Genomic DNA, 27,013 nt, shown 5'->3' with positions numbered 1-27,013 from the left:
CCTGCAAATTCAAGCCATTTAGAATTTCAAGAGAACACACAGACACCTACAGACAGACAAATCATCGTTTAGTCTTCCCTATGCAAAAGATTCCTCAAGAAAAATGTTATCCGAGTTTAGTATTTAAGTTTTTTTCACTAATACATACTATTGAAATAGTGAAACAAGTATTACATTTAAAACTTATATGTAATTTATATAGAGATTAATTTTTCAAGGAGATAAATAACTGGATAAGGACTATTTTTTAACTCACTGTATATAGTGCTAACTTTCCAACTAACATCATCCAGTGAAACTTAAGTCCCTACACTGAGTTTATTTAAAATTAAAACATGACTTATTTTATGTCCAGCGATTTTTCATTTCCTAAGGACTACTGCAAGCATGCAGTATCAAATTAAAATCCAATAGTTAAAGTGGAAGCTAACAGTACAAGGGCTCTTTAACACACAAGGCTGAAAAGTACAACTCAGTAAATGGCTCACGGGTAGACCTCACACACACAAGCAAAAATTCCATGAGAGGTGGGACAGCTGGCTGAGAGGAGTCACCCAGTTATGATCTACCCTGCATCACTCAGGCTTTCAGTTTACATTTATTGTAAATACCTCTTAACTGAATTTTCACAAACTGGAAGAAACATAATAGAAGTCAAGTTCAAAGTTAAGGTTTTAACAAACCTGTCCCAGTTTATAATCCATATCTCCTATTTCTCGTTCAGTATTGATCTGCAGTAAGAGTTTTTCATGGCTGATAAGAGCACCTGTAACAAAACAGAAGACAAGTTTTTAAAGCGTGCATAACAAAGTAGATGTGAACATGGCTTCATTACCTGCAAACTGGATTTCAAATAAATTCCTAAGAGTATCTTTCCTGGTTTTTAAATGTAAAATAAATTCACTGTCCCCTTCTCCCCACACACAGGTACTTACCTGTAGTAGCAGGAGAAAGTGATGGAACAGGGTCCCAAGCTTGGTATAAGTGATGAGTAGCAATATTATCTCTCTTAGATACCATTGCTTGGATTTCCTGTTCAACAATTCCCCTGATAATACTTAGCTTCCTCCCAAACCTGAAAACCCAAAAGAAATCAATTTAAGCAGATTTTCCTTTTAACATTTTTGTGCAAGTCTGACTAGCTTACCCTACAACGTTATGTGTCTATGCTTATTTTCATTATCAGGGATGCCAAAACTGAGAAATGTTGAGAAGTACATTCTGCACAGTTTACTAGATTTTAATAAGATATTGTCTTTTTCAGATATTGTCTTTTAACTCAGCAGGTTCATGATGCTAAGTCCATGTAACTTCTATGTAAACAGATCCACCCGTATACACTCTTGCTTAGAAAATACAGCCTATACATATTGTTGCTACAGCTAGATTAAGCAGTTGTAATTATGTATTAATCACAAATATAACTTTTATGCATTTTAGAGCAAGTAAAAAAATACCTTGTGTCCAGAGCTTTTAAAGCTTTGTTGCGGGGCTGCTGTTCCAAACAGCTAACTGCTGGATTGCCTGCAACAGGTATTGTCATTGCACTCAGCACCAAGGAAGTTATAGCTTGTACTGCAAGAACATTAATTTGGGTCCTCTCTGTATCTTCCTGTAAAATGAACTTACTGTAATTTGAATTGTAAAAAAAAGAATCCTGAAAGCCCTAAATATCAGTTGGTCACCTTCCACTAAATTATCGTTAATAAACCTGACATCTAGATTTCTTCCCATCCAGAAGCCTAGCTGACATAAGCAATGCACACAAAGCACTGTGACTGTAGCAGCAACACATCCTTCCACTTCATCAGCCATTCGGCATGCATCCTCTCATATCTCAACAGCATTACAACCTCAAGATGTCCATTTCAGAACTTTCAAAGTGTTTAGTTTCTCTGTTTGTATCTACCCATTAACTACCTGTTGAAACAAAGTACCAAAAAGGACAAATCTGAGTTGGAAACTCTTCAGAGAAAGATCCATGTTAACTGTTTTTAGTAACTACCTGTTTAGGAACAAAACTCAACCTCATCATGAAATTTCAGCAGCATTTTTCCTGGACATCATTATCCACACACATCCAATGTTTCTTCTAAACCAAGATATAACACATTCAGTATTTAGCACCACCGTAAAAGTGTGAGAAAACTCTAACGCAACTTTCTTAAAATATTTGGTTAGATTCAGTCTATTATTCACACTTGAGGCACTCCCATTTTTCCCCAACAGAAGTATTTAGAACTACACACATTGTATCAAGTACTTTTCCACCATAAATCACCACCACTGTAGTAGTCCCTTTCTTTCCCTTTTAAAAAAAATCTCTTAAAATAAACTTCTGACACTGTGGGTTGTAACTCATCCTCCCTGTGCTGATGGTAGCAAGAATCCTCACAGTACATGGACTAAATCAGGTTTTTTAACAAACTAAAATTAGAACAGCACAAGCACTTGCAGATTCTGAAGTGGCAGAATGTTTCTCAGTTTTTGCTTTTGTTGTATCAATTCTGATTCCTTCTTGAAAGTATCAGACCACAAGAAAGTCTGAACCTTCTTAGAAAATGTACGAGGGTAACAAATTTTCAACTCTTTTTTCAAAAAGTGAATTTATAATAGTGCTTAAAATGTTTGCAATTTTGAACATATTAGTTTTCCTTGGAAAGTAAAGGAGCAGTATTTCTCCTATTCTAGAAATAAACGTTCTCTACGTGACAAATAAGGAACTACCAATAACTAGGTTGCCTTAAGTCTCATCCAACATGGCCATTATGTAGAAAAGAGTTAAGTAAAGATGTAGAAAAAAGTAAAAAATCCTGCACGCTGCACAAGTGTCCAAATCGGTCTAACAGAAAATGCTAACCCAGGGAATAGGGGTGATGACACTCTACTCCTTTTTAGAGTCTGACACCTAGGAAGCAAAGGAAACAAATGCCTTTGTCTGCTACCCAGGATCCACTATTCAGTCATCTTTCCTCCGAACTCTTCAAAAATGCTTTAGGCTCTGCACCTACAATCAGGTTCACAATCTGGGAGTGAACGCTGTATGACGTTTCATGTCAGAGCTAGAACCTATTAAGCAGGTTAAGACACCTGAAGAGGGAAAGTGTCTTTTGTGATAGCAAAGTCCACTCTCATCTTTGCTTTTGGTATAGATAAATTTCTTCAGCTCTGATCCCCAAACATCCTCCACTGAATTTTGAACACTTACCTGAGGCATCCAAGTTAGAAGCCCAGCTATCCAATATACAGTCTATAACTGGGAGCAAGAGACATAGGCATACATCTCAAGGTCAATTAATTTCTAGTCAAGAATCTTACAAAAATAATCTTACCAAAGAAACTCCATTGAAGTGGGATTATTAGATAGCACAGATAATTGCAGTAATATATACTAGTTGCAGTTAACTAGTATATTTCCTAAAGGCACAGTTCTTGCATGTTGTTTCTCCAAGTTTTTGGAGTTCCTATTGTGCCCAAAGTCAAACATCTAGCCAAGCAAACTTTGAACTGTGTGTGTGTTGAGTGACATAATATAAAGTTGAAACAGCTTCACTAATATTTTTCTATGCTATTTACATGTTTGCAGAAGCTTTAAGCCACAAGATGGATGTGTCTGAACTCAGAGGGTTATGAAGACAAGGAAATATAAAATGGAAATAATTTCTTCATTTTAGTCATCATTCTTCTGCTTTACAGGTTTAATAGAAACATTTTTCCTAGTTTAAGTAAAATTTAATTTAAAAAATTCAGTGAATGACATTACCTCTTGTTGGTTCTCCTCTTGGTCCATTACAATAGGCTGAGTTACAAGCACACCAAGCAAAGTAGCCCAAGTCTCTTCAAACTGAGTACGGCTGATCCACCCTATGGAAACACTCAGAGATAGCCATTTATGTCTTAATACAAAACTTAAAACATGGAACGGCATTAAAAAATGGTACATCATTTCCACAGATTTAGTTTCATACCATTTCCTATTTGATTTGGCATTTTTTGTAATCACTACAGCTTAAGTTTAAAGCGTTCTATTTTAGGAAGTGATGAACCCTTTAGAAGGGTTCTGCACATTATTATTTAAATGGTCCTGCTCAGGTTGTTTCTTATATACGTATAAATGCTTTGATTATCCAACTTTCAAAACACTGTGATCTATCAGGTTTTCACAACACAGAAAATCATCCAGAAAATTGGCCAATTCTCACAGGAAAGTCAGTCATGAAGGATTCCATAATGATCCAAGAAATCTCCATGCCCTAAAAGCAAGAAGACTGAATTGCTTAGAAATAGGCCATTAAAATGGAAGCACTTCTCAAAGTTTTTCCAAACATATTTTCACCTATAAAAAGACTGCAGAGGATTCCTGAATAATACCTTGCTGTTTATACTAAGGATATCTAAAGAATCAAAAATGAGAGTGTCATCTTAGGCATTATAGTGATCAAACAGAAATCAGTGCTACACCAGAAGTCAATCAAGTATTAACCCATAAATCAGAGAGGGGGAGGGGGGAAAACCACCAAAAAAGCCAAAGAACATCCATAAGCATACAGAAAATTTGATGCATTACCCATCACAGTCTCATCTGTTGACAAAGACTTGAACTCTTAAGCCCCACTGCCCTCATTCAGTAAACCTTGACATATCCAGAAGCTTTAAAGTGACAGCATGTAATTTAAAATATTGAGAATGTGGCACTAAATTCTATTTATATACTTTGCATGAATAAAAAAAGGCGGAAGCAAAATATTCTCAAACATACTGTCAAGTGCATGCTCCACAAAACAAGTGGCCATTCTGTAAGAGCACACTAAGCTCTTCCAACCTGAGTTGGCTTCGTTTCTAAGTTGTTATTTTTTTCTCTGCATTGAGCAAAATGTAAGAATTATTGCAGCACAATTATTAACCTGCTCTGAGGTATTATTTCTCTCCCACAGAAGCAACAAAAGTAAACACATTGTACCAAATTCAGTTATTCAGCAGCTTCACAATACAGGTAAATGCCTAACAAGAGCCAAGTCTATGAATTTTTAATTTTGCATGTACCAAGTGTATTAATGCGATAGATGAACTCCTTAAAGATCTCCTTTTCTTGAAGAAATTCTACTGGGATTTCAGGAAAAACCGTGCCGAAGTCACCTGCAGGCTTTGGTGACCAGCCTAATTTCCAGACCTGAAGAAATATAAAACAATCTACTTATCCAAAACAGAAATCGTATTAACATGACAGTTATAAGTATATATGCACCATTCAAAAGCAATGAGATATCAGTAAATAAAGTAATTCTCCAAACACAAACAAACCTTAAAGATTAAATATCTGTTAGATATCTAATATACTTTTTACACTTTCTTTCTAATTTTGGGTGGGTGTTTTTTGCATATTTCTCACTAGGAATTGTTCAGTCCCACTGTCCAAGTTTGGATATGAAAGCAAATAATGTCATGTCATATATTTCAGTTTAGAATTTAAGTGCCAGGTGACCCCTAGATTGTGCTGAAATGATGCTGAAAGGTAAATCGGGGAAGACAGTTCACAGACTATTGATGCCTGAAAAAGCAAGAAAATACCCCTGAGAGTGGGTAAAAAAGTCTCAATCATAAAAATATTAGTATCTTTTGACATACCCTCAAAAACAGAGGGCTAAGAAACTGAGAAAGGCCCAAGAAATGGCCTTGCACATATCAGGAAACCTCCTTGTGCTCTACCTAGTATGCATCTAGAAACGTTTCCGATAATGGTTTTGAAGTTTATTGAAACAAAGTCATTTCACCATACTAACAATATCTGGAGGTAATCATGAGGTATTCTTAAATCCATGTTACACGAGCCAAAAACAAAAGGTTGAAATACCTTGTCCAAAAGATCTAAGATGAGTTAGGAAAGAACTGTAATATACAATCCAAAAGTATCTGCATGGCATACCATGGTACCACACACAAACAGCAGTGCACCATTGCATCATTTTGGTGCTTAGTGTGACAAAAAAATGAATTTGTCAATTCAGGCGTCAAAGAAGGGTAGATTTTGCACTCTTTCCAGGGTAAGCAATCCCACTGAGCAGGAGGAAATATTAGCCCTAACAAAGCACCCAAGTCACTGCTTTTCCTTTCTTAAACTACCACCTGGACATTCTTTCAAGAAAGAATGTAAGGAACAACTACGATCCTTTCTAATCAGATCTCTGATTCCAAAGTGAACTCTTCTTTGACATCTTTACAATGTTTTGCTACTCAGTGTTTAGAAAGACAAACTAGCTGATCAAACTAGCTAAAGGCTGGAGTCCCACTGACATAACTTAAGATGCAGCATCATATTTGGTTTTCAAAAAGAGTTGTTCAATAGCCTTTGAAGTCCTGAAAACAAAGCATAATGAACATACCAAGGGAGGTACTCTTGTGTAACTGTTCACTAGAGGCAGCCTTGCTAAACTGATGATGATGTTCTTGAGGATGGGAGTAAGAAACGCTGGAATACTGCTGTTTCTTTTGTGCCCCAGTGCCAAGACGGTCTGTAGACATTCCACCATCTCAGCTACCATTTCACAAGCTGCAGTAATGTGTTTCGTTTCTTTGTTGGGAGAAAAAGAAATTCAGTTTTATGAATCTAGTCAAAAGACACATAATTTAAAATGATACAGAAAAAGAAAAAATGCTTAATGAATGATTATGTCAAGGAAAAGGACAAAACCACAATAAGGATGTAGACAAAGAAATATTCTACAGCATTTCAGCTAGCTGAAGAATACTGCTACCATCCTCCCTGCAATAGCTTGCGTTGTTTGCCAGTCTCAGTGCTGGAGATTGCCAGTACCTGCGATCTGTCAGCAGAGCACCTCACATGCTTGAACAGGCCACACTGAATAGAGCATTTGTTAGAATTTACCAGGTGACCAGAGACTCATCTGCTTTATGAGAAAGCAGTCACATAGCTGGGTATGCTAAACCTGACAAGCAGGTAATTCCTGTAGATGGAAGTGGTATCTTACTGTACCCGCACAGCTGGATATGGAAAACAATGCTGTCCACACTCACAGACTACACTTGACCTTCACCTCAGCCTATGGCTCCCATACTGTAGAAGGGCAGATAATGAATCTGCCATTCTACAGAAGAAATATTAATAATTCCACCTCTTCCATAACTTAAAAAAGCTCAATCTGCAGCATGCTGCACAGCTAACACAATCCCCCAAAAGAAAGATCTGCATTAATGTTTAACTTCCAGGAAAAAACAACTATACCTGCTAAAAAGATGTCAATCTATATTTAATAAACATTCATCAAATACAAATAAGGTCTCAGATGAGCTCTCATTGTTAAAAAAAATAGGAATGGAAAGGGTACCTACAAATATTTTTTTCAGTGAAAGTTTAAGGCAAATGTGGAATTCTCCATTTACTTACTTTGTATGTTTGAATCAACTTCACCCTCACTTATGCCTTTTGAAGTGTTCTTCTTTCTTTCAGGACTAAGAAGTTGATTACCAGGTTCAACTGCAACTGAATTAAACAAAAATATTTGAAAGATACAGCCATTACATATCTCATTTTTCTCCTCAAAACCACATAGTAGGCAAATATTTACATCTCCAAGGCATCTGCCAAGTTCAAAAGTAAACAAAAAATTTGAAGTGAGAAATTAAAATAGTAGAAATTAATTTGTCAAATAATTAAAAAGGACTCAGAGGAAATATTGTAGACATTTAGCATTTGATCAGTGATGACTGATGATTTATTAGAGAAAATTTTCTCATAGCTGTTCAAATTGGACTCACCTGCTTCTATGATAAATCTAAGGCAATTAATTAAGGAGCAAGCATATGTCACATTAACTGCAGAAGCCAGCAAATTCCAGAGACTAGGCTGCTGTAACGTCAGACAGCAACAATCCAGAGCAGCTTGAAGATCTACACTTAATGGAATCTGGTCATGCATTAAATGCCATGATAGTGCCTGTGCAAAAATAAGTTTCCCATTAATAGCAAATTCTCACAACAGAAGAACTTATAACCAAAAGGTTGGGTGGGGTTTCTCAGGGGTTTGGGTTTTTTTTTTTTTTGTTAAGGTTGGGGTTTTTTGGGGTTTTTTTGGGGGGGAGGGGGGTTGTTGTTTTTTTTTTTTTTTTTTTTACTCAGTGATATGTAAAGTTTTATTAGCAAGGTGTATTGATTTTTTTCCTGAGAGAACAGAATTTATTTTAAGTACAAGGAAATCATGAGTATTAAATACTGTCTATTCAGTGTTTCAAAAATCACTGCAAGGCCATTCTCCCAAACGGAAGATCATTCCATCATTCAATCAACCTCTCCTTGTAAAAAGCTACCTTTGTCCTATAAGTCCATATGATTTACTAGCACAGGTCAAAAAGTAACCACTGAAGAAATTTCTACAGTTAAGAAAATCAAAAGTTACTCAATGGTGTCAAAGTTAAGTCAAAGTTGTTCCCTCTCCCAACATTTCATCACATCTTCAACTATGCTGTAGTTTCTTACCTCTACTGACATAACTACGAATTTCAGGATATCATCCTCTTTGTCAGGAGGAACACGGAGACCAGCTGGTAGTTTTGAGAGTAACAACAAATACTGAGCCAGTGCACGACAAAGTGTCATCATAGACTGATACATCACCTCATCTCCTATAAAATAAGACTGGATGAAATCTAGCAGTTTGAATTTTTTCCCCTCAATAAATTTTTTTCAGAATAATTTCATAAGGTATCTTGATTTTTTAAAATAGAAAGTTCATGTATTCACAAGACATCTGTAAAGTACCTTTGCAGAGGAGAAAATAAACTTTAAAAGACTGTTATTTCTATTACCAAAGATGTCGCTTAGTTTTTTCCAGTAGGCTGATGGCTCAGTTGGCAATAGTGGTTGAAAAACCAAGTGGCTGGCAGGAAGGTTTTGTACAGTGGTAGACACATGATCCAGAGTTACTCTCCACGCTGTTTCAAAGAAGCTACTCTTCTGGTCTCTTGAGATTTCATTCATGCCAAGGCTTAAACAAGGTGCTAACAAGCTTAGATTGAATTCCTAAAACCAAATAGTAAATAAAAAGTAAAGAAATTGCTTTTGAAGAGAAGCTAAGTTTCTGACAGTATCTGATACTATTTTGGCATACTAATATGGTGGTAAATTAACAGTTTATTAATTAACTAACTTGTTATTATGACCTCTGTTCAACTGTAGTGTAACAATACCATAATTAAGCCCGTATTTGTTCCACATTTAAATTCGAAACATTACTGTACTAGAAAGAAAAATCAATATGCTTATTCCAAATTTTCAGAACAATCTATGAATAAAGCTTATATACAGACCTATATATAAAGACCTATATACAAGGAATTTTCAAGTAATAAGTTTTCAAACAAATAAGTCAAAAATCTTTTTAAAAACAGTTTCCCACTATTATTTCTGCATACCAGCAGCAAACGTAATATAGAGAATTTGAACAAAATTCTTAGAAAATTAAGTAATAGGTACAGGTTGTCCTTTATACCAGATTTATTACCTGTGGCCTGTTAGTGGCATACTGCAAGTAATCTAGCACAGATATTTAAAATATTACAGAAACATCTGGCCTTGTAAGAGACTGTATGGCAAAACGAGAAGATTACGTAAAATGGTAACACTGGATTTTTGTGATTGCAGTACATAAACTAACCTTCATTTCCACACTATACACTTTCTGTACTACCAGAAAGTGACTATTAGCAGCATTGCTAGACACAGAAATGAAACATACCTACTATTTTAGTTTCCAAAATGAAGTGAAATTCAAGAAGTGAACAACAAGTGTTAAACAAATTTGAAGTGTTTACATTTAAGAATCTAATCCATTAATACCACCAGTAAGAACATTAGAAATAATTAGATCCTCTTCAGATGACTGTTTCATCTGACAAAGAAGTTACCTTGCTGGTCATGAGGGAGTTCAGATCAGGCTGAGGAATCCTATTTACCAGCTCTGCACCTTCTAGCAGTGCTGAGTCAGACTTGATGCAACACTGTGACCTCACTAGTGACACATACCAGTCCTTTAAAAATTGAACAAAGAAATGTATTACTTATTTTCCCAGAAAAGAATACACCTCATGGGGCAGGGAGAGAATTGCTCACTGGCATTGAATTGTGGTCCATTTAAGAGATCACTAGGCCACATTAATGTAAAAAAAAACCTTAAAGAAAAAAGGCAACACACAGCACTGATATATGGACCACCTTAAAATAGACCAATGGATGTTCACTGTCAAGTTGTCTATTTCCATAGAGTCTGGACAGGAAACAAGAAAAAAAAGCTTAACATTTAGCACAGATGTATGTATTAGGATCCTAAAGCTGAGGAGAATATCTAGGAAAAAAACTGGAATACTCAGTAGTTACACAAACAAAACAGTAGCAGCAAAAAGCCCCAATACTATAACCAAGTAGGAAAAGTCTTCAAATTGAAATAAATCAGCAGATGAAGATAACATCTATCTTTTAATACTCACTGAAATAAATGAAGACCATCACGCAGCACTGCAAATTTACTCCTTAAATTACTAGTGATGAGCCTACAGGAGCTGATTTAACTAAGGAATATAAAGAGGCTTAGTTATTCCTTTATGTGTTTTCTTTCTCATAACTGGACATCCTAAATTTGCTGACATTAATTAGAATGTGACTAAGCCTGTCAGAGATCAGAGAGCATCTGGAAGATGAGCAGGGAGTTGGACTCAATGATCTTTATGGGTCCCTTCCAACTTTACATATTCTACGATTCCATGAACTACATTAGGTTTGTGGAGGAAGCATATAAAAACTACTTCCTTTGTGCAGGATTTACAGTTGCAGAGGAAGGAGATTTTTTTGGTTAATTTGAAGTAAGAAAGGCATGGGTAAGTGGTTTCTGGGCACAAACAGTGTTTCCTCCTGCTGCCTAAGTAGTTCTTAAACTCTCTCAAGTCAATGGGTTCCTCGACTACTTATCGGTCTCCTCCAAACTGTCAGCTAATCAAACAATTTTTTCCATCTCATTTACACACACTTCATATTACTGTAGGACATATCACTGTAGGACACAAAGGAATGAAAAAGAGAAGTCATCTGTACCATGGGAGAAACTAGAAAGGAAGATACAGAGGCTAAAAGGCTCGCTCTTAGCCTCCCACCCTGCTTTGAAATAAATGTATCTACACGAAAGATAGAAACAGTTAAGTAGTCATGTTTGTTCTCTGAAAGTACTTTAAAGCTGAGAAGTGGCAACGGAGAAGCAAGGCTTAATTTCCAAGTTTTCAGCAAATGAATAAAACTGATCACTGCAGTAAACATATCAAGAAAACAAGTAAGAGTACGCATCTGTCTCTACTGAACCTTATATAAATCTTTCCTTAAAGCCATGCAAAGAAACAAAACTTGATAGCTTTTCACAGCACCATCAACAAAACAAACGTGTGCACATGCTAATTATTCATCCTAAGTTCAACAGTGAGCCAACACATGTGAAATCATTCGCTGATCTGTATTTGAGACTCATTGACAATTCTGAGAACATTAACTGCATAGTAAAAGTAAGCTGTATTTAAATATTTTGTAATGAGCAAAAGCTTATTTAGAGTCAAGGCACTAGTGACTCTTTCTAAACATAACCTTACTTTGTCTAGAATTACATTCTCTAAAGCTGGTTGGTCTTCTCCATCTAGTGGGTGTGAGGTAACCAGAGGTGAAGGACTAGTTGTGTCTGGTGCTACCATAAGACGAAACCTATCCAAGAGCGAGTAAAGTCTTTGGTGTCTGAAATAGAAGAACACATCAGCAGAGAGCTAATTTACTCAGTTTTGTAAATCACTTAAAAATAGAAAGACATCTAGTGAGGCAATTCCAATCCTGGGAGAGAAAAGCTGTAGAGTCTTAAGTTCTTTCTTGGATATATGCAGTCATATGGTGCAAAACTACAAATTTCACCAGCTATCAGCTGCCAAAGCAAATGAGCGCAGCACCACCAACAATGAAGTTTTAAATTTAAATTCAAATTTGTACATGCGTAAGCATAAAATGCAAGCTGCCCAGTTTTCCTTACGCAGTACACCTTTTTAATTAGTAAGGGCCACCTAACATTAGCTAACATTAACACTAACATTAGTAAGTTAGTGTACAGATGATTTGATTGCAGACAAATACGTTCTAACAGATACCAAACAAGAACCCTCTAAAACTAAACTTTTTAAAAAAAATATATTAAGAATTCCAGTTTTTTTGGATTTACATCAGTGTTGGGGTTTGGGGTTTTGTTTGGTTTTTTTCCTCCCATTATTGCTATTGAGAACTTGTATAAAGTCATTTGGAGATTTTGGAGTGTTTTTAAAAATTCCAATGTAACATTAGCCATGAAGGCACATTACTATCAATCTACTGCAGTCTTGGGCTTTAAATTCCTTCCCTACTTCCTTCTTATTTCAGTCAACAGATGCTAACCTCAAACAGCAATGACATCAAAAGGAACAAATTGGGCTCGCTCCAACATTAAATAAAGCTTTTTCAAAACCAGCATAATTTTCTCCTTTTTATAATAGCAGCTCACATTTAAACAGCTGGGAGACTAAACAGTTAAAACTTTCAACATGGTTTGGGGAGGGGGGGGTGTAAAAAAAAAAATCAAGCCCACCCAGCCTGAACTCACAAAATTCATAAAAATTGAGGAAAATAAAGCTGTTTTCAGCAAATGTAGTTTTTGTCAAGGAATTAATTTGCAGTTTCTGTCTCTCAAAAGTATAATACTGAGTGGGACGTGGTAGAGAGAATTTGATGCCTTCAAGCCTTTAGATTGCTTTAACTCTTAAGTATATTGCAAATTCAACTCATCCAACATAACTGCCCTTGTGCCAGAATATGCCTGCATCTTGCAAGAGAGGCTTTACTCCCGTTTTATCTCCAAAAAGGACCCACTGTCTTACCTTTAAGAAAAAACCCAAACATAGGAAAACAGAGTTAACACAGTTAGTACTAGAACATTCCTTAGTTTGGCATTATTTACCTTGTTGCTAATCCACTGTTTTGAAGGTATTCCTGAATTCTATCCAGTTCTTCAACTGGTAACTGAGTAATGCTGTTCTATAGGAAAGAATCACAAGAATTTTTATAGGACAAACGACCCATAAGTACTTTGAACATATTAGGAAAATTATGAAGTGAATTGTAAACATTCACATATCTATATATTAAATTAAAAAAAACCTCCTTTCCCGTGAAATGACTTAAACATCATCACATTTTGATGTACTTCAACATTACCACACTCAATTATATTGCTAGCATTACCCAATCTTATTTACAAATGAAAATATTTATCTTTACCTGTAAAGTTGCAGCCAAAAGCATTTCTACCCGACGGCAAGCCAGTGTGTCAACCATGCGAGCAAGCACACGGAATGGAGTACACAGAAGCTTATCAACATATAATGTTAAGACAGCCCCAGACTGGCTGAGATGTATTCCCTCTAAGCACTGTAAAGTCTTCTTCAGAGTTGTGGGCTAGATGTTGAAACAAAACAAGACAAAAAAGGCAATCAACTGGAATACAATGATCTTACAGATAGAGGGAAAGGCATTTAGAAAAAAGTACAGCTGATCAATATAGTCATCGACATACGAATATTTCTGAGTTACTAGCTTAATTAATACGAACACTAAGTTTTTCAATGTTTAACTGTAAAAGCTTACTCTTTCACAGACTAAGCAAAAAGGAGCAAAACTTTTAGGGAAAAATTTAAAGAGACATAGGTGGAATTGTAGAAAGCTTTGAGAACAGTGAGAAGCTTGAACTCTTGCTGGAAGAAAGTAGGAACATGAGCATAGTCAAGAGAAGAGTACAGAAATCCAAATAAGCATTGAAGATTTTTGAGTACATGTTTAGTCATAGAAACAGCAATGGCTACTCAGGATTAAAAGGGGAAGCAAAGAAATTTTTTTTTTTTTTTTTTTAATATGAGCACCAATTCAGCACAAATAATCTAGGGGGAGAAACAGAAACTAGTTTGACTCATGGGACCAACCTTGTTTCAGAGCAGACTGTAAATATCAGCTATTTTAAATTTACTGACTTTTCTGACAATCACTAAACATTTCACACAATGACTACATCTTCCATTCGAACACATTTAGTTTAGTTCATTCTACTGATGCTTAGACACTAAAGCCCAGATTCATCTTACCTAACTTTAAAGTGTTTTATTCACATGCCTAAAGCACTAAAGCAGTTGCACTAGATTTGCATAGAGACAATGAGAATAGACAGGAAACCTTATCAGGCTACTCAGGGTGCGGTAGCATCTCCTCCCATTAGCTCTAGAGGAAGTCCAGGAAATGACACTTTCCACCTAATGAGTTCCCAGATTAAGAGGGATGCATAAAACCTTACATTCCTATAGAAACATCATCCACTCCTTTTAATTTGAAAACTAAAATAATCAACAGAACTAGTGTATTGTGTATTGCATTTTTCTGCAGCAGTATTTCCCTCACGAAGATGCCACAACTTGTGGGGCAGATCAATGGGGAAGGCATGAGCTTGCAAATCATTTTCATGATGTCAGGGCCTATGAAGGTGACTGGTTCGTATTCCTGCATCTATAGTAGTTCGGTTATTTATGCTACCAAGTACTGAGATCAAAGACGAAAGTTACAGCTTTAATTTAACCTTCAGATATTTATTATGTGGGGGTAATACACAGGAAGAAAAGCAGCTTAACCAACTCTCCTTGCATTTATAGATTTGATGGATTGGAACACATCTGATGCTGAGGTTGCTAATATATTACAAGGTTCGCTCTTTGCATTTTTAAAGAAGTGACTTTAAAAATAAAATTAGAAGTTGATAAATGACCCAGAAATGTCAAAATTTGCATACTTATCAGTTAAACTTACGCTGAAATGTAAGTGACTTTATTCTTTAAAATAAGTCAAAAAGTTAAAAACTTACAGCTGCAAGATTCTCACAACGTGACTGAATGGCCTGGATGAAGAGACCACTGGCTGCTGAATTCCGGTGAACAGCACTAATAAAGTCTTGTACTGGAGGCTCATGGGACAGATTAATCAAGTCTTGAACATGATTCACAATAAGCCAGGTCAAGTGTTCTGAATCATGTAGGTTTTGACACTAAAGGGGAAAAAAATTAAAATCTGATTCCAGTAATACCCATATTAAGCATTTCACTACTAAAAAACTTTATCTGACAAACATGAAGTTTTTCATGTATTATTTTAAAATAGCTACCAGAACTATCACATAAAGTGTCTATATTTTAATATCACCATAATTACTTTTACATGACAAGTTTTCCAAATGCTTTTGATCTTGTTGCAAAGTAAGAGATTTATAATGAATTTGTAAATTTTTTTTTTTGAACACTAAAAATCCAGGTTAGAAACAAGTAAATTGAGGTGGTCAACTCAAAGATGCTGCTTTTAATGAAATGCTGTTTGAAATAAACATGCATACACAGAGTTGTCTTGTAAAATGTGATTTTCATTTAGGCTTCTTTTTAAAGATTTCTTATTACTACTGGCCTTAAACACAAGATGAATAATTTCTGGAAAGCAAATCCAAAGAGATCTATCAGTAATTAATTTTAAACCTACGGAGGCTATGTGTGTATTAACCAGCAGTTCAACGCAACATAAGATCTGTAGAGCTAGCCAGGTGATGCTGAGAGGCTGACACCCCCCAGTAAAGAGGTTTTGGAGGGTTTTACCTTGGACTACACTTCTAATTGGACTCTGGTGACTGAACGTCCATTAGTACTTGAAGTGCTTCTTAAACATAGCTTTTGGTTTAGTTGAATCTGAAAGGAGTGCAGTTTGCTTGCCCCAAAACTGCTCTGCAATGCAAACCAAAGTGCAACACCAGATATTATGGGAAGCTCCACTTCAAATGTTCCCAATGAACTAAATTGCTAACACTGAGGCAGCAAGAGGCCAAGGGCCACAGGAACTGCTCTGATTAAAGAGCCAAAATGGAAGTCAAATGTTAATGTAAAACCTCTCCTCTTAAGGTATAGAAACAGAAATTTGTTGTCCCCTAGACATTGTGCGCCGCTACTGATGATGTGAAGTCTAACACTAAGTAGTGTAGCTTCTAACACCTCACAAGTAAGGGATATGATACCTAGCAGATAATTCTATTACCCACCAGGTATCCTTTACAAGCCAAGAGAATTCTCAGTTCAGAATAGAAAAAAGCCAAATGAGGTCATACCTAAGCTTAGAGAAGCACCACCTGAAAACAAAATTACTAGTTTCACAAGTCTTCATTTTTCACTTGTGAACCAGATAGATTCAGTTAATGCACATCAGTAATAAAAGCCTGTCAGCATAATAAAATATCTCAAAACTATAGTTATAAAATTCAAATATTCAAAACTTACAACATAGTCACAAAAAAGAATAAGTGCTCCTCTTCTCACTATCTCTCGATTGCACATGCCACGTTTAGATTCTGAATTCGATTCATCACTGTCTCCAGATATCTGAGGGCTAAGCAATTTAGTTGTAGAAAGACTATGTCTCCTGCAAGAAGCACATTTTATTTTGTTACTATTTTACTCTATTACTACTATGGATACTGAAACATTAACAATCAAATTGTTTTTAATATCCTACCAATGTCCTTACATAGTATTTATTTTCCTAGAAACTTCATTCAAACATTATACTGCTTTGAAGTAGACACTTTACTTTCCATCAGCTCTTTAGTTTCTAACAATTGTAGTTTCACTTTTTTGTTCTGTGCTTATTATTTCCTTGGACAGTCTGAAGAACTAGGCTATTCAAACGAAAAACACAGGCTATTGCATATCTGGTAAGATAACAGAACGTAGTTCTGTATTTTCTTCTCAAGCCAAACCAGGGTTCTTAAGCACTTAGTCTAGTGTCAGATCAAAAGTGATGTACAACCAAGAAAAAAAAGAGGCAATACTGGTAAATCAAAAAACATAACTGCAGCAAATAGCAGATGTCACCTTAGCTATTTTAGTTGCCCTACTTTGCTCATAAACCAGGTAATTTCACATTTCCACAAATTAGAATAATATTTTTTCACATCATAAGGTTGAACTGAGACAAGAATCTCACATTTGAGCAAGTATTGATCCACTCATGTTGTTGAGCAAGATTAGTCTTCCCTAATGCTCAAGCATCAGAAATGTCTCTCAAGTCAGTTGTTAATCTACCTCTACAGTTAACACAGAGGGATACCCACCCCCATAGGGGGTTATCTTCCTTACCCCCAGAGGATGAATCATTCCAATGCCTGACAGGTGGGATGAACGAACTTCAGACCAAGGGAACACTAATTTTAGACCAATCTCTGAATTTCAGACAACTAACGCTAAGTGAGGTTACTATGATGCTTCATGATAATGAATCAGCATGGTGCTGATACTATGTTTTGATAGCATTTATTAATAGAAACACTGAGAACAGATATAACTATAATTATAGTTATACTAATCAGATTGCATTTTCATAAACATAACAGTGTATATCCTCTACATGGCTGGTTATTTGCCTGAAGGTGAAACATGAAGTCTCCATAGGAACATGAAATCTGAAATACTGAATATTTTGTTATAGTTATTTCCATAATTTTAAAGTAGTACACAGATGAAGCTTTCTTGGCTTAAAAGTGGAGAAATTACTTGTCAGTTTTTCTGTCGGACAACTGAGAGCAGGACACATTTCCTTAGTTTGAAAGGCATACTGATATCAGAACAGACAGTATGTATACACATAAAGTAAATGCAGAACTATATTTCAGAGTCCAAATAGTACTATTCAACAGGTTCACAGGCTTAGCAGATAAAAAAAATCAATTGTTAGTATAGTTTTAGCAAATATAATTGAGACATTATTAATACTAGGGATCAGGAACAAATCTTACTTTGGAGTTTGATGCACTTCTGACCACCAGTTGTAGTTGGTATAATTGACAAGAAGCAGGATTTGACACCAGAGGAGAACTAAAGAAGGATGCGTGGGAATCATGGACTGAACAAGGTCACTCAAACTTTCAAGGGTATAGAAACTACCATCAGATCCATCTCCTGTAAAAAGCCTGGTGGCTGCAGCTGTGATCCTTCTAAACATCCCTGAAAACAATAAAAGCATGTTAAAGTAACTATGCTCTAGTCTGAATTATGAAGCTTTAAAATTATTCAGGGTACCTGGAGAACACAAACCTTGTTTTATAAGCCACTACCATTCCTCAAAGACAGCTATATCCTAAGTGGTTTGAGAAGTGTAAGGCAAGTTATGGAGTTTGCCCAAGGCCAGCGTGTAAACCAGTAATGACCAGTCCCCAGACTCAGTAATAATGCTTTAGATCAGACTAAAATTATAATGAACCTTATCTTCTGAATTTTTTCTCTGCCATGCATCAAAAAGTTTGATACATGAAAATCTTACAAAATTTAAAATTGTTAATTATAGACCAGGATTTTGGGGTTTGGTTTGGTTTATAAAGCAAAACACAGAAGTTCTAATGAAGGGCCATGCTGTAACTACTATTCCACATGCTAAGGACGATCACTTAGTCTCCTACTTCACATGAGGGCTTCCCAAATACATTTGGTTGAAACTAAACAGATACCCTTCCACACAGTTTCTAAAGTACAAAAAGTAAATGTTTTTAAGTGGAGAAAAGTCATTACCCTGCATACTGAACACTCAGTACAAAAGCTGAATTTTGCTTTCTGACTTGCCCATTTTGTATTCATATGCCAACACAATGGAAGGAAAAACAAGGAAAATTAACAAACTTAAAATTGTCTAAAGGTATAGGACTTTGAGTTTCTATGAGAAGATAAGATCAGGGAGAAAAGGGTTTCTTCAGAACCAGTTAGAAAACAAAAGCTAATCAGAATAAAGGAAATCTGTAGTGCTGCTTGTATTGCCAGATATACAGAAGAATGAAACTATAAATTCCACAGCCATGTGGACCAGTTTAAGCTGCTCCCAGAACCGATAAATACACAACGTAAAAGCAAAAAATGGGAAAAATAACTCAGTCTCAAAACGTGTGTTCCACTTACTAGCAAAGCAGTGCTATTTCCATTCCAGCTTCCTGCATTTGCAGTAATTGCACCATCTAGTGACTTTCTACAGTCATGAAAGCCACTACATGCTAATATTTTCACTTTGTCTTGTCCTGGTTTCAGCCAGGGTAGAGTCCACTTCCTTCTACTCTGTTACACTGTATCAGGTAGCCATATTACTAGTAGTACCTACAAGTTGATCTGTAGTCTCAGATTAAATTCATTGCTAGAGATCATGCTATACACATATTCCAGTGCTCTGCATGAGTATTTTAGTATTTAGTTTTAACTTTGCATGAAAATCTCTACATAGATCCTGGCAAGACTCACAGTGCAGCTCGGAAGCCACTCACTACAGCAGAACTAGCCAAGTCTTCCTTTCCCGTTATCCACAGCTCCCACTGTGGAAGAACCCACTTCCCTGATTTCAATCACTAGCTTGATTTTCTGATTTCACTGGTGTCATGGTTTAACCCCAGCTAGCAGTTAAGCACCATGCACCCCACCAGTGGGACGAGGAGGAGAATTAGAAAAGAAAAAAAAAACGTTAAGACTCATGGGTTGAGATAAAGACAGTTTACTAGTACTGCAAGGGAAGAGAAAATAATAACAACAATTATTATTCTTATTAAGGAGCAGCAGCAGCAGCAGCATACAAAGTAAGTGAGGCACAATACAATTGCTCACTGACTAGCCAGTTCCCAAGTTGCAGTGCCCATGGCCAACTCCCCCAGGTTTATATATTGAGCACGATGCCATATGGTACAGGATACTCCTTTGGCCAATTTGGGTCAGCTGTCCCAGCTGTGTCCCCTCCCAGCTTCTCCCTGGCAGAGCATGAGAAGCCACAAAGTCCTTGACTAGTGTTAAGCACTACTTAGCAACAACTAAAACATCAGTGTGTTATCATCATCATTCTCATCCTAAATCCAAAACACAGCACTGTACCAGCTACTAGGAAGAAAGTTAACTCTATCCCAGCTGAAACCAGGACAGTTGGTCTTGGCTTGACACCATTTAATCACTCCACATCACCTTGGCTAAGTTATTTGTTACAATATTTGTTACAAATGTTTCTTCATAGCAGCAATTAATAGTATACACACTTTAGTTATTATTGTAACAGACATGGGAAAAGAGAACTGTCACTCACTACATCCAGAATCCAGTGCCCTAAAGCAGGTTTAAAAAAAAAAGATAAAGGAAAGCTCTGGTAACCATCACCATATGGTTATCACCATATTTTCTGCCTCTTCACTCACAATTCTGGAGTTTTTGTGGCAAGAACCTAGATTTGGAGGACAACTTCTTAAACCAAAGCTCTCTTCTCAGAAGTCAAGACGACAGAACAACATCCACCATGGCTGCACAAACTCACACAACATAATTCACTTGGTTTCCCATTCACTTTTCTACCTGTTATTGTCACAGAAGACTAGGAGGAGTAAAGCTACTGGAAGTTAAATCAAGGCAATGTAGAAGCTTTGAGTTTTGATAGAGAATCAGCTGAAGACCCAAACCACTTCCATCAGCACTTCATTTACTTATTTTAAATCTACACCTACGATACTTATGTTTGCAAGAAGCAGCTGGTAGCAACGACAGGAACAGAACTAAGTATTTTTTCCTCAAGAAAGGACTTTATAACTGAACTCTGTAGGAAGAGCTTAAAAAAAGAGGTTGTTGGGACACCATGGAGCACAGAATCATGTTAAATGTCTAACAGTATTATGTATACATTTTGTTATTTGCATTTAAGTAGTGAAGTACTGTAACTCCCATTTTATAGATGAGGCCATGAAATGCAGATTTCCTGGTCCCGTATCTGTAAGGAAGTCTATGAAGAACACGGGACTTGTGACAAGACCTTTTAAATTGCAGCCAACTAATGTAAGTCAAGGTTGGATTTCAGCTGCAGGGTAAAAATCAGAAGGCTAAAAAGACAGTCATAGTAAAGAAAGAATAGCTAAGAAAGGGAAGATTGTGTCACTATTTGGAAAATAAGACTAGATATCTAGCAGAAGACACCCAAGGCAGAGTTCCCAAACCTGAAAAAAGGAGCTCAACAGCAGCTAGCTGGAATAGTACTACCTTTCTTACTTTTCTGGTTTTGGTTTTTGGTTGATTGTTTGGGGTGTTTTTTTTTTTTAATGTTTTTATTAAACATAACAAAGAATAGGAACCTACCTTGTCATGAGACTGAACCAGTGGTCTGTAACTCAGTATTTTAGGCCTGGACATACCTACCAACCTCCAAATTGAGGAAAACAATGAGAAATACACTCACAAATTTGGAATTACTTTATTTTTTGGACTGGAAAATTTTAGACAGTTAAAAGGAGAACTGAGAAGTCACTAGTTACATTTTGTTCCACAGAGAAGACAGAAGAAAGGTGAAAAATTCGCCCTGCATGCACAGTGCAAAGTTTTGGATGTTCTTTATACTGAGTAGGATAGAACATCTTCAGCACCTACATACTCCTCAGTAGTTCAAAGCATTCAACAGTTGTCTGAGAACTGAGAAACCACCCTGTCACTGCATGCTACAACACAAGGCATTGTTTAAAGTATTACCTGATTTGAAGATATGTATTAAGCACATAAGCAGCGTGCCCAGCTCCTGGCAGTAGAAAGTATGTTGCTGCTCATTCATGTCCACTTTCAACTGTTTGGTAACAATATCTTCCAGTAGAATGCCAACCAGTTGTAGCAAGAACCTTGAAAAACAACATATACAATCAACAGAAAAACTATGAATGGAACATCTTTCAGAATAAGATGAGGTTTGCCTATGAAAATCAGTAAGTTCAAAAAATAAAACATGAAGTCCTTGTCCATTTAGCCTAAACAGGATGCTACATTAAATGCTAAATAACAAGTTGACCTAAAACAAACATGATGCTATAAGTATGGAGAGATGATCACAAGCACTTCAATAATTACATATTGGATCTGGGTTTTCTACTCATCAGCTAAACTTGTGATAGCATGCATACATCTCACACAGCAAACATTCAAAATGCTCTGGTATCTTTGCAGTGATTTGCAATGATCTAAAAAAACACACCATGACAGTTAACGTAGCTCAGCTGAGGAGCAGTAACACAGCAAGTCATAATAATTCAGCCTACCACACAGGTTCCATACCAAACCTCCAGCCAGGAAAAAAAGTACAATAAATAAAATAAAAAAAAACCAACAAAACAGAGCATTTGAGGAAAGTCATCCTTGTTCCTGGCCATTATCATTCCTCAACAAACGCCAGATGGACATTAAAGTCATAGAATCATAGAATCTTCGGGTTAGAAGGGACCTTTAAAGGTCACCTAGTCCAACCCCCATTCAATGAGCAGGGACGACATCAACAAGACCAGGTTGCTCAGAGCCCCGTCCAACCTGACCTTGAATGTTTCCAGGGATGGGGTATCTACAGCCTCTCTGGGAAACTCGTGCCAGGGTTTCACCACTCTCATTGTGAAAAATTTCTTCCTTGTATCTAAATCTACCCTCTTTTAGTTTAAAACCATTACCCCTTGTGCTGTCACTACAGGCCCTGCTAAAAAGGCTGTCCCCATCTTTCCTATATGCCCATTTTCAGTACTGGAAGGCTGCAATAAGGTCTCCCCAGGGCCTTCTCTTCTCCAGTCTGAACTACCCCAACTCTCCCAGCTTTTTTTCATAGAAGAGGTGTTCCATCCCTCTTGACCATTTTTGTGGTCGCCTCTGGACCCGCTCCAACCAGTCCATGTCTTTCCTGTGCTGAGGGCTCCAAGGTCACATTACTGGAGTCCAGAAGCCCCTTTTCCCTCTACCCATCACCCTCGCAGTGAGTTGAATAATAAGAAACAGCATTTATTTCTATCTGAAGTTCCATACTTGAGTAAGAAGTTCTTATTTTCTTCAATAGCTATTTCAAATGCTTCCCACATAAGGCCTTAATGACAAACATTACGTCAACATAATACCACTGCCATCTCTCCACGCTTCGTTTGTCTGAAGTTAGTCACTCTGAGAACATCAGCATGGGAAGTTAACTAGACATTACCAGATCTTTAAAAATAGGAAATAAAGACCAGGACTAAATAGATTTTAACTCATCTACTGTCAAGATTCTAGCACAGAACCTGGGCTTCTGCTAAGGGTATGACTCATCTTTCAGTCCCCACACAAGGAGAAAGGAAAAGGTTAACCAGTTAAGTTTTTGGACCTGATTTTAGTAAGTCCAGGTTTCACACATTTTAACAGCTCCATTAGGTCCTTCACTTGGCTCAAGAAGAGGCATCGGAACAGTCTAAAGTCCTTACTACAAACTGCTCATCTCCTCCTTCTACCATCCATCTTATTATTCTTTCCTCCACACACACTCCTCTCATATCAACTTATTAACAGAACTTATTCTTATCTGATAACAGTTCTATACATGTGTATATATTGCACAAGGTATTTGTACCTTCTCAGGAATCTTAATCTTTCCCTTAAGTTATTCAAAAGGCAACATACCTAGAAAATGTCTCTTCAGGCAGATATTTAGCCTGTTTAACCTCAGTGCGATCCTCTGGTGCAGATACGTTATTTTCTCCACATCTTAGTCTGTTAATTGATTGACACGAAATCAAATACGGTGAGAAGGAAAGCTCTTGTATACGGGATAGAACGATGTCTTCTGTTGACTGTGAAATCAGAACTCTAAGGATAGCTAAAATTCCAGAAATCCATAGCTGGACAGTGCTCACTGATGCCTAACAAACACAAAAATGCAGAAGACTGTGAATTTTTTTGAATATGTTCCTATATTGTGGTGTTTAACTTCAAAAATGTTAATTTTCCTTAACTATTGTATTGAATCAGACCCTTTTGAGAATGGAGCAAGCAGGAAATAATGTTTATACTCAGGTCTTCCAAAATGCTATTCTTGTGGTAGCTGTCAAGCTTATAGTCACTCTGTTAAACAATCTCTCAATTATAAAAACGGTACTAATGCTTGCATAAGGAAACTGGTGATTTACCTATTAAATTGCATTCTAGAATTTATTATAACAATAATATACAATAACATATAACAATATGTTTCTCCACATTCCTGATCCACAAAATACAAAATGAAGGCAACTAATGTATAAGCAGAATGTTCCTGTGTAAAGTGCTCCCAGTTGGTAAATCATATTAGTTCTAACCAACTCTTTCCTAAAAACCTGTTGTCTGAAGCTACTTTAACACTCCATTGCAAATTAAGAAAAAGAAACACACGCTTCTTCGGTTTTGCATGAAAGACACCAGATTTCCTCTTCTCTGGAAAGAATTGCTTACCATTGTTTTAGGAGTAACAAACATACTCCTCAAAAGCATGTCTACAGGGCGAAGGGATGAAGGAGCCAAAATTTCAAACAAAGTGTTCAATACTCCCAGAGCATCATGAGAATCTATATGCATCTGTAAAACACAAAACTAGTTTGTAACTATCCACTAAAGGTAACTGCAACACAAAATTATCATTTCATGTTTTAAACATATCTATGACAATCTGTGTGTAATAAAGATGTCCTTTATAGTACAAAATCCAGAGCAACCAAAAGTGATGAAAGGTAAATTAAAGTTTAATTGCAGGCCTTCCTACACAGGAGTTTTGAGAACATGGACAAAAATCTATCATATGAAATTCAATATACATACCACATACTTTATTAGGATAAATATGCCATATTCAGATAATGAGACCAGAAGACTGACTTGTAATAGAACTCAAATTTTCTTCTCCCTGCACATCTTAACAGGCATATTTATAGAGAGCGATGCAAGTTGTGAATAAACTTAAGCAGGTAACTGGGAGAAAAAAAATCCTAATCATCAGAAAAGTGAACAGCTACAATGGTATTACACTGCAGCAACAGAGGTAGGATACCTTAACTTGACCAGGTTTTTTTTAGATAAATTATAAACCAATCAACTGCAAAAAGCAAAGGACTGGACTTGAAATCTGGATGATCCTATGTTGCTTAAATAATTTGGTAGTTGAGCACATGCACAGATTCATACAAAACAGCAGTTTCAATTTGTCAGCATTTTAGCTTTGCTCAAAAACTGTTGTCTGATTTGCAATGAATGCCCACTGTCCCCAGCCACAAGATCTCCTCATGGGAGTGAGGATCTGCCATCATGGAGTAAAGAACATTAAGGACACAATTTAACTAATTTTACTTTTTATCCTTGAAGTGTTTCTAATTCCAGGAAAGCTGTCTCGAAGACAAGTCATCTGTTGCTTAGGGAGCAGCGCTCAAAGTCTTTCTCCTAAAAGAGTCTTCTTTTCTTCCCAGATATAAAGGGCCTACTCTCCATCCCCAATGTGCAGTCCAGCAAGAGACATGCACACACTGGAGCAAGTCCAGCAGAAAGCCACACGTGGTTACAGGCTTGGAGCATTTGTCATACAAGGGGCAGCTAAGACTGTTCAGCCTGGAGAGGGCTCAGGGGGATCTTACCAGATTATCTGACCAGGGCAAACAGGGGGAGGAGATGACACAGGTACAGAAGAAAGAGCCAGAAAGAGTCATTTCAGTGGTATCCAGTGCCAGGATAAGATGTAATGGGCACAATACAGAAAGTTCTGCTTAAGTACAGGGGCTTTTAAAATTTATTTTCTGCATGTGAGGATGCTCAAACACTGAAAGAGGTTTCCCAGAGAGGTTAGTTACGGAGACTCCATCTTTGAGACTGTCAAAACTTGACAGGACATGGTCCTAAGCAACTGCTCCAGCAGCTCCTACTTCAAAGGGAAGACAATATCTAGAGATCCATTTCAACCTCAACTATTTCATGATTCTGTGATTTATTAATGCCATTTCAGACTATGTTTTTTTATTCTCCTCACTAAAAAAAAAAGCAACTAGACATACTGCAGTTAAGAAAAAATAATTTGACATTCTATAAATATGGGGGAATTTTCACACCATTTAATAAGTGCTCTGATATATTCATGTATTTCAGAGAAGCAGAATGAGCTTCATCTGAAAACAGCCTCGAAAATACTGCATACTTCATGCATTTAAATATGACCTCATCACTTCAAAGACTTAGTTTACACTGCAGTAATTGTTTCTCCACGTAAAGCAACCACACTTTCCAGAAAATCTGTCTTCATACTGGAAAAAAAAAAGAAGTCACAATACCCAAAGCCATTATTGATACATACATTATAACAATTTTTTAATCTATAAGTATCTGAAATTCATATAACCACCTGTTGTTTTGCAAGCATTGGGAGAATGATGTCAGCTATTTGCCGGGACAATCTTTTCCATTTGTCTTCGTTTTCTTTATGACACTGTTGCAATACTAAGATAAACATTTCTAGCACCTGAGGAAAAGTCCAAAGGAATATAAGTAAACACCCACACTAACAGGAAACATTTAAGTAACACCGTAATGGGAAAAAAATATTTACAGTTTCATCCATCTGCCAAAAAGCAAAATGAAAAGAAAATCCACATGAGAAATCACACAATATTTTTAAAACCTCATTTTCAGACTAAAGGCTTGTTCTTAGTTATGTCTTTTTTCTTTTTAAAGAATTTTCCAGTTACTTTTATAAACTAGGAAAAAATGCTTTCTTAGTCCTTTTAAAATGGCATTTATCAAAAGACTACTCAAACAACTTTAAAAAGGATAGTAAACCTAAATGCCACATCACAGGCTCAACAAAAAGAAGGAAGGAAGAGAGCAATATCCCACATGTATACTTTTCCTTTGCTTGAGCTCAAATAAAGTTTAAATTTGGTCAAGGAAACAGAACAGACATTTGTATGGAGCTCATTCACCTGAGATATGCCACTTTCATAGGAAAGTTTATAGAAGAGCACATAATGGAGCACACCAACATCAAGGATTCCTTTTAGTAGCTGAATGTGTTACCGGTTTGAGAGTTACAGAGATCACACTTTCAA

At 36.5% G+C, this 27,013-nt stretch overlaps 1 protein-coding gene across 1 annotated transcript in view; it reads right to left on the bottom strand.

The window, feature by feature from the left end:
• HTT (huntingtin) overlaps positions 1-27,013 on the bottom strand; it is an 83,314-nt gene that overhangs the window by 10,314 nt on the left and 45,987 nt on the right. The window contains exons 37-57 of the mRNA XM_010290303.1: positions 26,311-26,427; positions 24,384-24,506; positions 23,577-23,815; positions 21,651-21,793; positions 17,924-18,131; positions 16,410-16,551; positions 14,963-15,142; positions 13,339-13,515; positions 13,019-13,095; positions 11,640-11,778; positions 9,918-10,040; positions 8,820-9,033; positions 8,491-8,636; positions 7,774-7,951; positions 7,403-7,498; positions 6,381-6,568; positions 5,044-5,170; positions 3,764-3,864; positions 1,458-1,612; positions 936-1,075; positions 684-766 (exon numbers count right to left, since the gene is read on the bottom strand). Coding sequence (XP_010288605.1) covers positions 684-766; positions 936-1,075; positions 1,458-1,612; positions 3,764-3,864; positions 5,044-5,170; positions 6,381-6,568; positions 7,403-7,498; positions 7,774-7,951; positions 8,491-8,636; positions 8,820-9,033; positions 9,918-10,040; positions 11,640-11,778; positions 13,019-13,095; positions 13,339-13,515; positions 14,963-15,142; positions 16,410-16,551; positions 17,924-18,131; positions 21,651-21,793; positions 23,577-23,815; positions 24,384-24,506; positions 26,311-26,427 — 3,096 coding nt within the window. The remainder of the gene's footprint in view (positions 1-683; positions 767-935; positions 1,076-1,457; positions 1,613-3,763; positions 3,865-5,043; positions 5,171-6,380; positions 6,569-7,402; positions 7,499-7,773; positions 7,952-8,490; positions 8,637-8,819; positions 9,034-9,917; positions 10,041-11,639; positions 11,779-13,018; positions 13,096-13,338; positions 13,516-14,962; positions 15,143-16,409; positions 16,552-17,923; positions 18,132-21,650; positions 21,794-23,576; positions 23,816-24,383; positions 24,507-26,310; positions 26,428-27,013) is intronic.

The sequence above is a fragment of the Phaethon lepturus genome, unplaced genomic scaffold, assembly GCF_000687285.1.
Source record: "Phaethon lepturus isolate BGI_N335 unplaced genomic scaffold, ASM68728v1 scaffold3077, whole genome shotgun sequence".
Classification (NCBI taxonomy): Eukaryota; Metazoa; Chordata; class Aves; order Phaethontiformes; family Phaethontidae; genus Phaethon; species Phaethon lepturus.
Note: the sequence above shows the minus strand (reverse complement) of the source record. Positions and strands in the feature narration are given on the sequence as shown.